The following is a 14832-nucleotide window of genomic DNA, read 5'->3' on the forward strand; positions in this document are numbered from 1 at the left end:
TGTCCTCCACACTGAACACCCACTGTCCTCCACACACTGAACACCCACTGTCCTCCACACTGAACACCCACTGTCCTGCACACACTGAACACCCACTCTCCTCCACACTGAACACCCACTGTCCTCCACACTATACACCCACTGTCCTCCACACACTGAACACCCACTGTCCTCCACACTGAACACCCACTGCCCTACACACTGAACACCCACTGTCCTCCACACTGAACACCCACTGTCCTCCACACTGAGCACCCACTGTCCTCCACACACTGAACACCCACTGTCCTCCACACTGAACACCCACTGTCCTCCACACACTGAACACCCACTGTCCTCCACACTGAACACCCACTGTCCTCCACACTGAACACCCACTGTCCTCCACACTGAACATCCACTGTCCTCCACACTGAACACCCACTGTCCTCCACACTGAACACCCACTGTCCTCCACACTGAACACCCACTGTCCTCCACACACTGAACACCCACTGTCCTCCACACACTGAACACCCACTGTCCTCCACACACTGAACACCCACTGTCCTCCACACACTGAACACCCACTGTCCTCCACACTGAACACCCACTGTCCTCCACACACTGAACACCCACTGTCCTCCACACTGAACACCCACTGTCCTCCACACTGAACACCCACTGTCCTCCACACACTGAACACCCACTGTCCTCCACACTGAACACCCACTGTCCTCCACACTGAATACCCACTGTCCTCCACACACTGAACACCCACTGTCCTCCACACTGAACACCCACTGTCCTCCACACTGAACACCCACTGTCCTCCACACTGAACATCCACTGTCCTCCACACTGAACACCCACTGTCCTCCACACACTGAACACCCACTGTCCTCCACACACTGAACACCCACTGTCCTCCACACTGAACACCCACTGTCCTCCACACTGAACACCCACTGTCCTCCACACTGAACACCCACTGTCCTCCACACTGAACATCCACTGTCCTCCACACTGAACACCCACTGTCCTCCACACACTGAACACCCACTGTCCTCCACACTGAACACCCACTGTCCTCCACACACTGAGCACCCACTGTCCTCCACACACTGAACATCCACTGTCCTCCACACTGAACACCCACTGTCCTCCACACACTGAACACCCACTGTCCTCCACACTGAACACCCACTGTCCTCCACACTGAACACCCACTGTCCTCCACACTGAGCACCCACTGTCCTCCACACTGAACACCCACTGTCCTCCACACTGAACATCCACTGTCCTCCACACTGAACATCCACTGTCCTCCACACTGAACACCCACTGTCCTCCACACACTGAACACCCACTGTCCTCCACACACTGAACACCCACTGTCCTCCACACTGAACACCCACTGTCCTCCACACACTGAACACCCACTGTCCTCCACACTGAGCACCCACTGTCCTCCACACTGAACACCCACTGTCCTCCACACTGAACATCCACTGTCCTCCACACTGAACACCCACTGTCCTCCACACTGAACACCCACTGTCCTCCACACACTGAACACCCACTGTCCTCCACACACTGAACACCCACTGTCCTCCACACACTGAACACCCACTGTCCTCCAGACTGAACACCCACTGTCCTCCACACACTGAACACCCACTGTCCTCCACACTGAACACCCACTGTCCTGCACACACTGAACACCCACTCTCCTCCACACTGAACACCCACTGTCCTCCACACTGAACACCCACTGCCCTACACACTGAACACCCACTGCCCTACACACTGACCACTCGCTGTCCTCCACACTGAACATCCACTGTCCTCCACACTGAACACCCACTGTCCTCCACACTGAACACCCCCTGTCCTCCACACACTGAACACCCACTGTCCTCCACACACTGAACACCCACTGTCCTCCACACTGAACACCCACTGTCCTCCACACTGAACACCCCCTGTCCTCCACACACCGAACACCCACTGTCCTCCACACACTGAACACCCACTGTCCTCCACACTGAACACCCACTGTCCTCCACACTGAGCACCCACTGTCCTCCACACTGAACACCCACTGTCCTCCACACACTGAACACCCACTGTCCTCCACACACTGAACACCCACTGTCCTCCACACTGAACACCCACTGTCCTCCACACACTGAACACCCACTGTCCTCCAGACTGAACACCCACTGTCCTCCACACACTGAACACCCACTGTCCTCCACACTGAACACCCACTGTCCTGCACACACTGAACACCCACTCTCCTCCACACTGAACACCCACTGTCCTCCACACTGAACACCCACTGTCCTCCACACACTGAACACCCACTGTCCTCCACACTGAACACCCACTGTCCTGCACACACTGAACACCCACTCTCCTCCACACTGAACACCCACTGTCCTCCACACTATACACCCACTGTCCTCCACACACTGAACACCCACTGTCCTCCACACTGAACACCCACTGCCCTACACACTGAACACCCACTGTCCTCCACACTGAACACCCACTGTCCTCCACACTGAACACCCACTGTCCTCCACACACTGAACACCCACTGTCCTCCACACACTGAACACCCACTGTCCTCCACACTGAACACCCACTGTCCTCCACACTATACACCCACTGTCCTCCACACACTGAACACCCACTGTCCTCCACACACTGAACATCCACTGTCCTCCACACTGAACACCCACTGTCCTCCACACTATACACCCACTGTCCTCCGTCTGAACACCCACTGTCCTCCACACTATACACCCACTGTCCTCCACACTGAACACCCACTGTCCTCCACACTGAACACCCACTGTCCTCCACACACTAAACACCCACTGTCCTCCACACACTGAACACCCGCTGTCCTCCACACTGAACACCCACTGTCCTCCACACTGAACACCCACTGTCCTCCACACTGAACATCCACTGTCCTCCACACTGAACACCCACTGTCCTCCACACACTGAACACCCACTGTCCTCCACACACTGAACACCCGCTGTCCTCCACACTGAACACCCACTGTCCTCCACACTGAACACCCACTGTCCTCCACACTGAACACCCACTGTCCTCCACACTGAACACCCACTGTCCTCCACACACTGAACACCCACTGTCCTCCACACACTGAACATCCACTGTCCTCCACACTGAACACCCACTGTCCTCCACACTATACACCCACTGTCCTCCGTCTGAACACCCACTGTCCTCCACACTATACACCCACTGTCCTCCACACTGAACACCCACTGTCCTCCACACTGAACACCCACTGTCCTCCACACACTAAACACCCACTGTCCTCCACACACTGAACACCCGCTGTCCTCCACACTGAACACCCACTGTCCTCCACACTGAACACCCACTGTCCTCCACACTGAACATCCACTGTCCTCCACACTGAACACCCACTGTCCTCCACACACTGAACACCCACTGTCCTCCACACACTGAACACCCGCTGTCCTCCACACTGAACACCCACTGTCCTCCACACTGAACACCCACTGTCCTCCACACTGAACACCCACTGTCCTCCACACACTGAACACCCACTGTCCTCCACACACTGAACATCCACTGTCCTCCACACTGAACACCCACTGTCCTCCACACTATACACCCACTGTCCTCCGTCTGAACACCCACTGTCCTCCACACTATACACCCACTGTCCTCCACACTGAACACCCACTGTCCTCCACACTGAACACCCACTGTCCTCCACACACTAAACACCCACTGTCCTCCACACACTGAACACCCGCTGTCCTCCACACTGAACACCCACTGTCCTCCACACTGAACACCCACTGTCCTCCACACTGAACATCCACTGTCCTCCACACTGAACACCCACTGTCCTCCACACTGAACATCCACTGTCCTCCACACACTGAACACCCACTGTCCTCCACACTGAACACCCACTGTCCTCCACACTGAACACCCACTGTCCTCCACACTGAACATCCACTGTCCTCCACACTGAACACCCACTGTCCTCCACACACTGAACACCCACTGTCCTCCACACTGAACACCCACTGTCCTGCACACTGAACACCCACTGTCCTCCACACTGAACACCCACTGTCCTCCACACTGAACACCCACTGTCCTCCACACTGAACATCCATTGTCCTCCACACTGAACACCCACTGTCCTCCACAAACTGAACACCCACTGTCCTCCACACACTGAACACCCACTGTCCTCCACACTGAACACCCACTGTCCTCCACACTGAACACCCACTGTCCTCCACACTGAACACCCACTGTCCTCCACACACTGAACACCCACTGTCCTCCACACTGAACACCCACTGTCCTCCACACACTGAACACCCACTGTCCTCCACACTGAACACCCACTGTCCTCCACACTGAACACCCACTGTCCTCCACACACTGAACACCCACTGTCCTCCACACTGAACACCCACTGTCCTCCACACTGAACACCCACTGTCCTCCACACTGAACATCCACTGTCCTCCACACTGAACACCCACTGTCCTCCACACACTGAACACCCACTGTCCTCCACACACTAAACACCCACTGTCCTCCACACACTGAACACCCACTGTCCTCCACACTGAACACCCACTGTCCTCCACAAACTGAACACCCACTGTCCTCCACACACTGAACACCCACTGTCCTCCACACTGAACATCCACTGTCCTCCACACTGAACATCCACTGTCCTCCACACACTGAACACCCACTGTCCTCCACACACTGAACACCCACTGTCCTCCACACTGAACACCCACTGTCCTCCACACTGAACATCCACTGTCCTCCACACTGAACACCCACTGTCCTCCACACTGAACACCCACTGTCCTCCACACTGAACACCCACTGTCCTCCACACTGAACACCCACTGTCCTCCACACACTGAACACCCACTGTCCTCCACACTGAACACCCACTGTCCTCCACACTGAACACCCACTGTCCTCCACACACTGAACACCCACTGTCCTCCACACACTGAACACCCACTGTCCTCCACACACTGAACACCCACTGTCCTCCACACTGAACACCCACTGTCCTCCACACACTGAACACCCACTGTCCTCCACACTGAACACCCACTGTCCTCCACACTGAACACCCACTGTCCTCCACACTGAACATCCACTGTCCTCCACACTGAACACCCACTGTCCTCCACACACTGAACACCCACTGTCCTCCACACACTGAACACCCACTGTCCTCCACACTGAACACCCACTGTCCTCCACACACTGAACACCCACTGTCCTCCACACACTGAACACCCACTGTCCTCCACACTGAACACCCACTGTCCTCCACACTGAACATCCACTGTCCTCCACACTGAACACCCACTGTCCTCCACACACTGAACACCCACTGTCCTCCACACACTGAACACCCACTGTCCTCCACACTGAACACCCACTGTCCTCCACACACTGAACACCCACTGTCCTCCACACACTGAACACCCACTGTCCTCCACACTGAACACCCACTGTCCTCCACACTGAACACCCACTGTCCTCCACACTGAACATCCACTGTCCTCCACACTGAACACCCACTGTCCTCCACACTGAACACCCACTGTCCTCCACACTGAACACCCACTGTCCTCCACACACTGAACACCCACTGTCCTCCACACACTGAACACCCACTGTCCTCCACACTGAACACCCACTGTCCTCCACACTGAACACCCACTGTCCTCCACACTGAACATCCACTGTCCTCCACACTGAACACCCACTGTCCTCCACACACTGAACACCCACTGTCCTCCACACTGAACACCCACTGTCCTCCACACTGAACACCCACTGTCCTCCACACTGAACATCCACTGTCCTCCACACTGAACACCCACTGTCCTCCACACTGAACACCCACTGTCCTCCACACTGAACATCCACTGTCCTCCACACTGAACACCCACTGTCCTCCACACACTGAACACCCACTGTCCTCCACACTGAACACCCACTGTCCTCCACACTGAACATCCATTGTCCTCCACACTGAACACCCACTGTCCTCCACACACTGAACACCCACTGTCCTCCACACTGAACACCCACTGTCCTCCACACTGAACACCCACTGTCCTCCACACTGAACATCCACTGTCCTCCACACACTGAACACCCACTGTCCTCCACACACTGAACACCCACTGTCCTCCACACTGAACACCCACTGTCCTCCACACTGAACACCCACTGTCCTCCACACTGAACACCCACTGTCCTCCACACACTGAACACCCACTGTCCTCCACACTGAACACCCACTGTCCTCCACACACTGAACACCCACAGTCCTCCACACTGAACACCCACTGTCCTCCACACTGAACACCCACTGTCCTCCACACACTGAACACCCACTGTCCTCCACACTGAACACCCACTGTCCTCCACACTGAACACCCACTGTCCTCCACACTGAACATCCACTGTCCTCCACACTGAACACCCACTGTCCTCCACACACTGAACACCCACTGTCCTCCACACTGAACACCCACTGTCCTCCACACACTGAGCACCCACTGTCCTCCACACACTGAACATCCACTGTCCTCCACACTGAACACCCACTGTCCTCCACACACTGAACACCCACTGTCCTCCACACTGAACACCCACTGTCCTCCACACTGAACACCCACTGTCCTCCACACTGAGCACCCACTGTCCTCCACACTGAACACCCACTGTCCTCCACACTGAACATCCACTGTCCTCCACACTGAACACCCACTGTCCTCCACACTGAACACCCACTGTCCTCCACACACTGAACACCCACTGTCCTCCACACACTGAACACCCACTGTCCTCCACACTGAGCACCCACTGTCCTCCACACTGAACATCCACTGTCCTCCACACTGAACACCCACTGTCCTCCACACACTGAACACCCACTGTCCTCCACACACTGAACACCCACTGTCCTCCACACACTGAACACCCACTGTCCTCCAGACTGAACACCCACTGTCCTCCACACACTGAACACCCACTGTCCTCCACACTGAACACCCACTGTCCTGCACACACTGAACACCCACTCTCCTCCACACTGAACACCCACTGTCCTCCACACTGAACACCCACTGCCCTACACACTGAACACCCACTGCCCTACACACTGACCACTCGCTGTCCTCCACACTGAACATCCACTGTCCTCCACACTGAACACCCACTGTCCTCCACACTGAACACCCCCTGTCCTCCACACACTGAACACCCACTGTCCTCCACACACTGAACACCCACTGTCCTCCACACTGAACACCCACTGTCCTCCACACTGAACACCCACTGTCCTCCACACACTGAACACCCACTGTCCTCCACACTGAACACCCACTGTCCTCCACACTGAATACCCACTGTCCTCCACACACTGAACACCCACTGTCCTCCACACTGAACACCCACTGTCCTCCACACACTGAACACCCACTGTCCTCCACACACTGAACACCCACTGTCCTCCACACTGAACACCCACTGTCCTCCACACACTGAACACCCACTGTCCTCCACACTGAACACCCACTGTCCTCCACACACTGAACACCCACTGTCCTCCACACTGAACACCCACTGTCCTCCACACTGAACACCCACTGTCCTCCACACACTGAACACCCACTGTCCTCCACACTGAACACCCACTGTCCTCCACACTGAACACCCACTGTCCTCCACACTGAACATCCACTGTCCTCCACACTGAACACCCACTGTCCTCTACACACTGAACACCCACTGTCCTCCACACTGAACACCCACTGTCCTCCACACACTGAGCACCCACTGTCCTCCACACACTGAACATCCACTGTCCTCCACACTGAACACCCACTGTCCTCCACACACTGAACACCCACTGTCCTCCACACTGAACACCCACTGTCCTCCACACTGAACACCCACTGTCCTCCACACTGAGCACCCACTGTCCTCCACACTGAACACCCACTGTCCTCCACACTGAACATCCACTGTCCTCCACACTGAACACCCACTGTCCTCCACACTGAACACCCACTGTCCTCCACACACTGAACACCCACTGTCCTCCACACACTGAACACCCACTGTCCTCCACACTGAACACCCACTGTCCTCCACACACTGAACACCCACTGTCCTCCACACTGAGCACCCACTGTCCTCCACACTGAACACCCACTGTCCTCCACACTGAACATCCACTGTCCTCCACACTGAACACCCACTGTCCTCCACACTGAACACCCACTGTCCTCCACACACTGAACACCCACTGTCCTCCACACACTGAACACCCACTGTCCTCCACACACTGAACACCCACTGTCCTCCAGACTGAACACCCACTGTCCTCCACACACTGAACACCCACTGTCCTCCACACTGAACACCCACTGTCCTGCACACACTGAACACCCACTCTCCTCCACACTGAACACCCACTGTCCTCCACACTGAACACCCACTGCCCTACACACTGAACACCCACTGCCCTACACACTGACCACTCGCTGTCCTCCACACTGAACATCCACTGTCCTCCACACTGAACACCCACTGTCCTCCACACTGAACACCCCCTGTCCTCCACACACTGAACACCCACTGTCCTCCACACACTGAACACCCACTGTCCTCCACACTGAACACCCACTGTCCTCCACAGTGAACACCCCCTGTCCTCCACACACCGAACACCCACTGTCCTCCACACACTGAACACCCACTGTCCTCCACACTGAACACCCACTGTCCTCCACACTGAGCACCCACTGTCCTCCACACTGAACACCCACTGTCCTCCACACACTGAACACCCACTGTCCTCCACACACTGAACACCCACTGTCCTCCACACTGAACACCCACTGTCCTCCACACACTGAACACCCACTGTCCTCCAGACTGAACACCCACTGTCCTCCACACACTGAACACCCACTGTCCTCCACACTGAACACCCACTGTCCTGCACACACTGAACACCCACTCTCCTCCACACTGAACACCCACTGTCCTCCACACTGAACACCCACTGTCCTCCACACACTGAACACCCACTGTCCTCCACACTGAACACCCACTGTCCTGCACACACTGAACACCCACTGTCCTCCACACTGAACACCCACTGTCCTCCACACTATACACCCACTGTCCTCCACACACTGAACACCCACTGTCCTCCACACTGAACACCCACTGCCCTACACACTGAACACCCACTGTCCTCCACACTGAACACCCACTGTCCTCCACACTGAGCACCCACTGTCCTCCACACACTGAACACCCACTGTCCTCCACACTGAACACCCACTGTCCTCCACACTGAACACCCACTGTCCTCCACACTGAACACCCACTGTCCTCCACACACTGAACACCCACTGTCCTCCACACTGAGCACCCACTGTCCTCCACACTGAACACCCACTGTCCTCCACACACTGAACACCCACTGTCCTCCACACTGAACACCCACTGTCCTCCACACTGAACATCCACTGTCCTCCACACTGAACACCCACTGTCCTCCACACTGAGCACCCACTGCCGTCCCCACACTGGAGGGGCGTCCACTGGGTGCTGTAACTGCAGAGAATTAGTGGGTCAGCCCAGTCCTGAGCACCGGGCCGGGCCTCGTTCCTTAGGTCCACCCCGGTGGACCCTGCAGGCCCCAGGACCTTAGGTCCACCCCCTTCGTCCCCAGCACTGGTGTTCTCAGCTGGATGCCAGTCAGTGGAGGAACCAGATTCTGTGTGTGAGTGCGTAGGTCTTGTCTGGAGCGAGCTGGCCCCACTGAGGCACCCTGACACCCCAGGAGGGAAGGGCTGTGTCCAGGACTGCCCAGCCGGCACCCTGCACTCTGTGCGGTACTGGGTTGAGTTGACCCTGCAGCACTTGCGTTGTGTGGGGGCGCGAGGAGGCTGGGGTAGCGTGCCCTTTCTGAAGGACCCTGGCTTCAGGCAGAGCCAGCGGAGGGGGTCCCCAGGTCACCTGCACCCAGGGGAGGGGTTCGCAGGTCACGTGTGCCCTGGGCTCCCCAGAATGCGGTCCCGGGATGCAGCATGCGCTGGGACTCTGCTAGGCAGCAGCCGAGAACCGTGTGAGGAAGCCCGCTCCACACACCGGCCACTTCCCGCAGACCTCTGAGTCTCCCACGGCAGAGCCCAAAGCCCTGCTCCTGCTGGGCTCTCAGGGAGCGGGTCTGGGTGGAATTCCCAGCACTTTGCTTTCTTTCTGGAGCTTGGACTCTGGACCTGGGCGCTGTCCCTGAGCTCTGCAGCTCACTGAGCTCTTCAGTTCAACGCTACCTACCGCCCTCCCCCTGGAGCCATAGCACCCCTTCCCATTTTCTAGAGGTTCCCTGGAGGTAAAAGTCTCAGGGACTTTAGGCCTGGGCTGGCTTTGAGTCGCGATCCTGAGATCTCGGCGTCCTGAGTAGCGAGGACGACAGGCGAGAGCCCGGTGCCCGGGTCTCAGCACGTTCTTGGCATCTGCTCATCAGTTCCATCCCTGGGCCCCCAGAGGCAGCCACGCCCCAGCAGGGCTCGGGGTGGCCTTGCAGGCTTCTGGGAGAGGCTCCGTTCTCAGCCTCGCCCCCACCCCGGGGGGGGGGTGCACGCTGGAGGCCTCTCGGCTCTGAGGTGTGCTTCCTGCTGGGACGCCACCCTCGTCCCCATCAGCAGCCGCCTCCCCGCTGGCTGTCAACCAGGCCCAGGTCTGAATGGCTGGCTGGTGTTGGGGAGGCAGCCCGGCTGCCGGCTCGCTCCCGCCACGTTCATCTCGTCCTGGTGGATTTGTCGAGAGTGACAAGTGTGTCCCTCTTCCACATGGCCCCTCAAAGCCTTGGGCTCCGGAGGGTGAGCGAGAGCAGGGGAGGTGGAGGCAGGCTGTGACCTCCACCGTCGGCCGGGCTGCCTCTCCAATGCCCTCTGGAGCCTCCTACCCGAGCGTCCCCCACAGCGGGGCCGAGCCGCGCTGGGTCTCTGCCTCACTCTGCCCTGTGCAGGAGGGGGCAGCGCCATGCCGAGTGGCTGGGCTCTTGTGCCGGGCCCTGAGCCTCCACTGCTGCTGAGACCTGGCTGTGTGGACAGCCCTTTCCCAGGTCCTCCTCCCTCCTGCTGCTCTGGGGCCTCAGAGCCTCGCTGGGCAGGGCTGTGAGCGGAGCAAGGCTCTCCCCTCCTGACCACTCTCCTGCAGGCTCCTGGCATGGAGCAAGGCTCTCCCCTCCTGACCCCCGCTCTCCTGCAGGCTCCTGGCATGGAGCAAGGCTCCCCCCTCCTGACCGCTCTCCTGCAGGCTCCTGGCATGGAGCAAGGCTCTCCCCTCCTGACCCCCGCTCTCCTGCAGGCTCCTGGTATGGGCACCTTCATTGGCGTGTACCTGCCCTGTCTGCAGAACATTCTGGGTGTGATCCTCTTTCTGCGCCTCACGTGGATCGTGGGCACCGCCGGCGTCCTGGAGTCCTTCCTCATCGTGGCCATGTGCTGCACCTGTGTGAGTGCCCTGGCCGCCCCGGGGCCGCCCCGTTCTTCTGCCGTGACAGCGGCTGCGGGGGGCGGGGGGATGGGGAGGGGGGGGCTTCCTCTACCACACACGGCCTGGTCTGATGAGCTGTTCTTGGCGGCCCCAGAGGGACGCTCTCCGGCCCGGGGCAGGTGCTGTGAGGTGGGCACTGGGCTGGGGGCTGCACAGGCTGCTTGTCCACTCGGCAGGGTCCCGCCTCGAGCTGGCAAGCCACCGCCGGTCCTAGAGACGGGCAGCCAAGGCTCCGTCCTTCAGAGCCGGTGCCGTCCGGCCTTCCGTGTGCCTCAGATGTGGAATCTGTTCCTTAACTCTGCTCTTGGTCATGTCCGCGTTACCTTGCACGCGTGTGTGTGCGTGTGTGTGTGCACGTGAACTCAGCCTGTGCAACAATGGTGCTCCAGCTCTGCTTTCACCTCTTTGGAGGTTAATTGGAGGCAAGCCTCATGAACTTTTCTGCCCGAGCTGCCTGTGCTTCTGTCCTCAGGGGCTGGCTTCGAACTGCGATCCTAAGATCTCTGCCTCGTGAGGAGCCAGGATCCAGTTGCTTTGCTGCTTACTATGCCCCAGAGCCCCTTACGAGTCCACGTTCCTCCTTACTGTGAAGAGTCTGCCCACCCCCTGTCCTCAGGCTGGTCACTCCTGTGTGACTGTCCCAGGCTGCCCATCCCCCTGTCCTCAGGCTGGTCACTCCTATGTGACTGTCCCAGGCTGCCCGCCCTCCTGTCCTCAGGCTGGTCACTCCTGTGTGACCGTCCCAGGCTGTCCATCCCCCTGTCCTCAGGCTGGACACTCCTGTGTGACCGTCCCAGGCTGTCCATCCCCCTGTCCTCAGGCTGGTCACTCCTGTGTGACTGTCCCAGGCTGCCCATCCCCCTGTCCTCAGGCTGGTCACTCCTATGTGACTGTCCCAGGCTGCCCGCCCTCCTGTCCTCAGGCTGGTCACTCCTGTGTGACCATCCCAGGCTGTCCATCCCCCTGTCCTCAGGCTGGACACTCCTGTGTGACCGTCCCAGGCTGTCCATCCCCCTGTCCTCAGGCTGGACACTCCTGTGTGACCGTCCCAGGCTGTCCATCCCCCTGTCCTCAGGCTGGTCACTCCTGTGTGACTGTCCCAGGCTGTCCACCCCCTGTCCTCAGGCTGGTCACTCCTGTGTGACTGTCCCAGGCTGCCCATCCCCCTGTCCTCAGGCTGGTCACTCCTGTGTGACTGTCCCAGGCTGCCCGCCCCCTGTCCTCAGGCTGGTCACTCCTGTGTGACTGTCCCAGGCTGTCCATCCCCTGTCCTCAGGCTGGTCACTCCTGTGTGACTGTCCCAGGCTGTCCTTCCCCCTGTCCTCAGGCTGGTCACTCCTGTGTGACTGTCCCAGGCTGCCCATCCCCCTGTCCTCAGGCTGGTCACTCCTGTGTGACTGTCCCAGGCTGCCCATCCCCCTGTCCTCAGGCTGGTCACTCCTGTGTGACTGTCCCAGGCTGCCCGCCCCCTGTCCTCAGGCTGGTCACTCCTGTGTGACCGTCCCAGGCTGTCCATCCCCCTGTCCTCAGGCTGGACACTCCTGTGTGACCGTCCCAGGCTGTCCATCCCCCTGTCCTCAGGCTGGTCACTCCTGTGTGACTGTCCCAGGCTGCCCATCCCCCTGTCCTCAGGCTGGTCACTCCTATGTGACTGTCCCAGGCTGCCCGCCCTCCTGTCCTCAGGCTGGTCACTCCTGTGTGACCGTCCCAGGCTGTCCATCCCCCTGTCCTCAGGCTGGTCACTCCTGTGTGACTGTCCCAGGCTGTCCATCCCCCTGTCCTCAGGCTGGACACTCCTGTGTGACCGTCCCAGGCTGTCCATCCCCCTGTCCTCAGGCTGGTCACTCCTGTGTGACTGTCCCAGGCTGTCCACCCCCTGTCCTCAGGCTGGTCACTCCTGTGTGACTGTCCCAGGCTGCCCATCCCCCTGTCCTCAGGCTGGTCACTCCTGTGTGACCGTCCCAGGCTGCCCGCCCCCTGTCCTCAGGCTGGTCACTCCTGTGTGACCGTCCCAGGCTGTCCATCCCCCTGTCCTCAGGCTGGTCACTCCTGTGTGACTGTCCCAGGCTGTCCATCCCCCTGTCCTCAGGCTGGTCACTCCTGTGTGACTGTCCCAGGCTGTCCATCCCCCTGTCCTCAGGCTGGTCACTCCTGTGTGACTGTCCCAGGCTGTCCATCCCCCTGTCCTCAGGCTGGTCACTCCTGTGTGACTGTCCCAGGCTGTCCTTCCCCCTGTCCTCAGGCTGGTCACTCCTATGTGACTGTCCCAGGCTGCCCGCCCTCCTGTCCTCAGGCTGGTCACTCCTGTGTGACTGTCTCAGGCTGCCCATCCCCCTGTCCTCAGGCTGGTCACTTCTGTGTGACTGTCCCAGGCTGCCTGCCCTCCTGTTCTCAGGCTGGTCACTCCTGTGTGACTGTCCCAGGCTGGACACTCCTGTGTGACTGTCCCAGGCTGTCCATCCCCCTGTCCTCAGGCTGGTCACTCCTGTGTGACTGTCCCAGGCTGCCCGCCCTCCTGTCCTCAGGCTGGACACTCCTGTGTGACTGTCCCAGGCTGTCCTTCCCCCTGTCCTCAGGCTGGTCACTCCTGTGTGACCGTCCCAGGCTGTCCTTCCCCCTGTCCTCAGGCTGGTCACTCCTGTGTGACTGTCCCAGGCTGTCCATCCCCCTGTCCTCAGGCTGGTCACTCCTGTGTGACCGTCCCAGGCTGCCCGCCCTCCTGTCTGTCTTGATGTTGGGTCACGTGTTTCTCTGTCCTCCACTCCCCACCTGCCTTTCCATTATCTGGTCTCTCCATGTGTCTGCCCAGGGCATTGTTTTTGTCCTTGCATGGTTCCTACGGGCACCTCCTGGAGCCAGAGGGGTGGTGGCTCGAGGTGATGCCTGCCCACGCCCACCTGGACATCTCCCCACGTGGTGGGCCCTGGGATCCTGTGGTGCACCCAGCTCCACGTCCACCCCCAGGCCCGGTCTGAAGGCGAGGCTTCCTGTGGGCTGTGGACGGAGGGGACAGGGCTGTGGTGTCTCTGCAGCTGTGCTGCGGTCAGGGCCTGGCCCCAGCGCTGGCTGCCCAGGCCCCTCGGGGTGCGTCTTCCTGAAGATCCACTTTTCCCTTTACAGACCATGTTGACCGCCATCTCCATGAGCGCCATCGCCACCAACGGTGTGGTCCCAGGTCAG

The 14832-nt window shown here is 59.0% G+C and overlaps 1 protein-coding gene across 1 annotated transcript in view; it reads left to right on the forward strand.

The window, feature by feature from the left end:
* The window catches only part of Slc12a7 (solute carrier family 12 member 7), a 97358-nt gene that overhangs the window by 58670 nt on the left and 23856 nt on the right, over positions 1–14832 (forward strand). The window contains exons 4-5 of the mRNA XM_090332158.1: positions 11464–11610; positions 14773–14827. Coding sequence (XP_090188284.1) covers positions 11464–11610; positions 14773–14827 — 202 coding nt within the window. The remainder of the gene's footprint in view (positions 1–11463; positions 11611–14772; positions 14828–14832) is intronic.

This window comes from Megascapheus bottae, chromosome 4 (assembly GCF_031878675.1).
Source record: "Megascapheus bottae isolate mThoBot1 chromosome 4, mThoBot2.hap1, whole genome shotgun sequence".
NCBI lineage: Eukaryota > Metazoa > Chordata > Mammalia > Rodentia > Geomyidae > Megascapheus > Megascapheus bottae.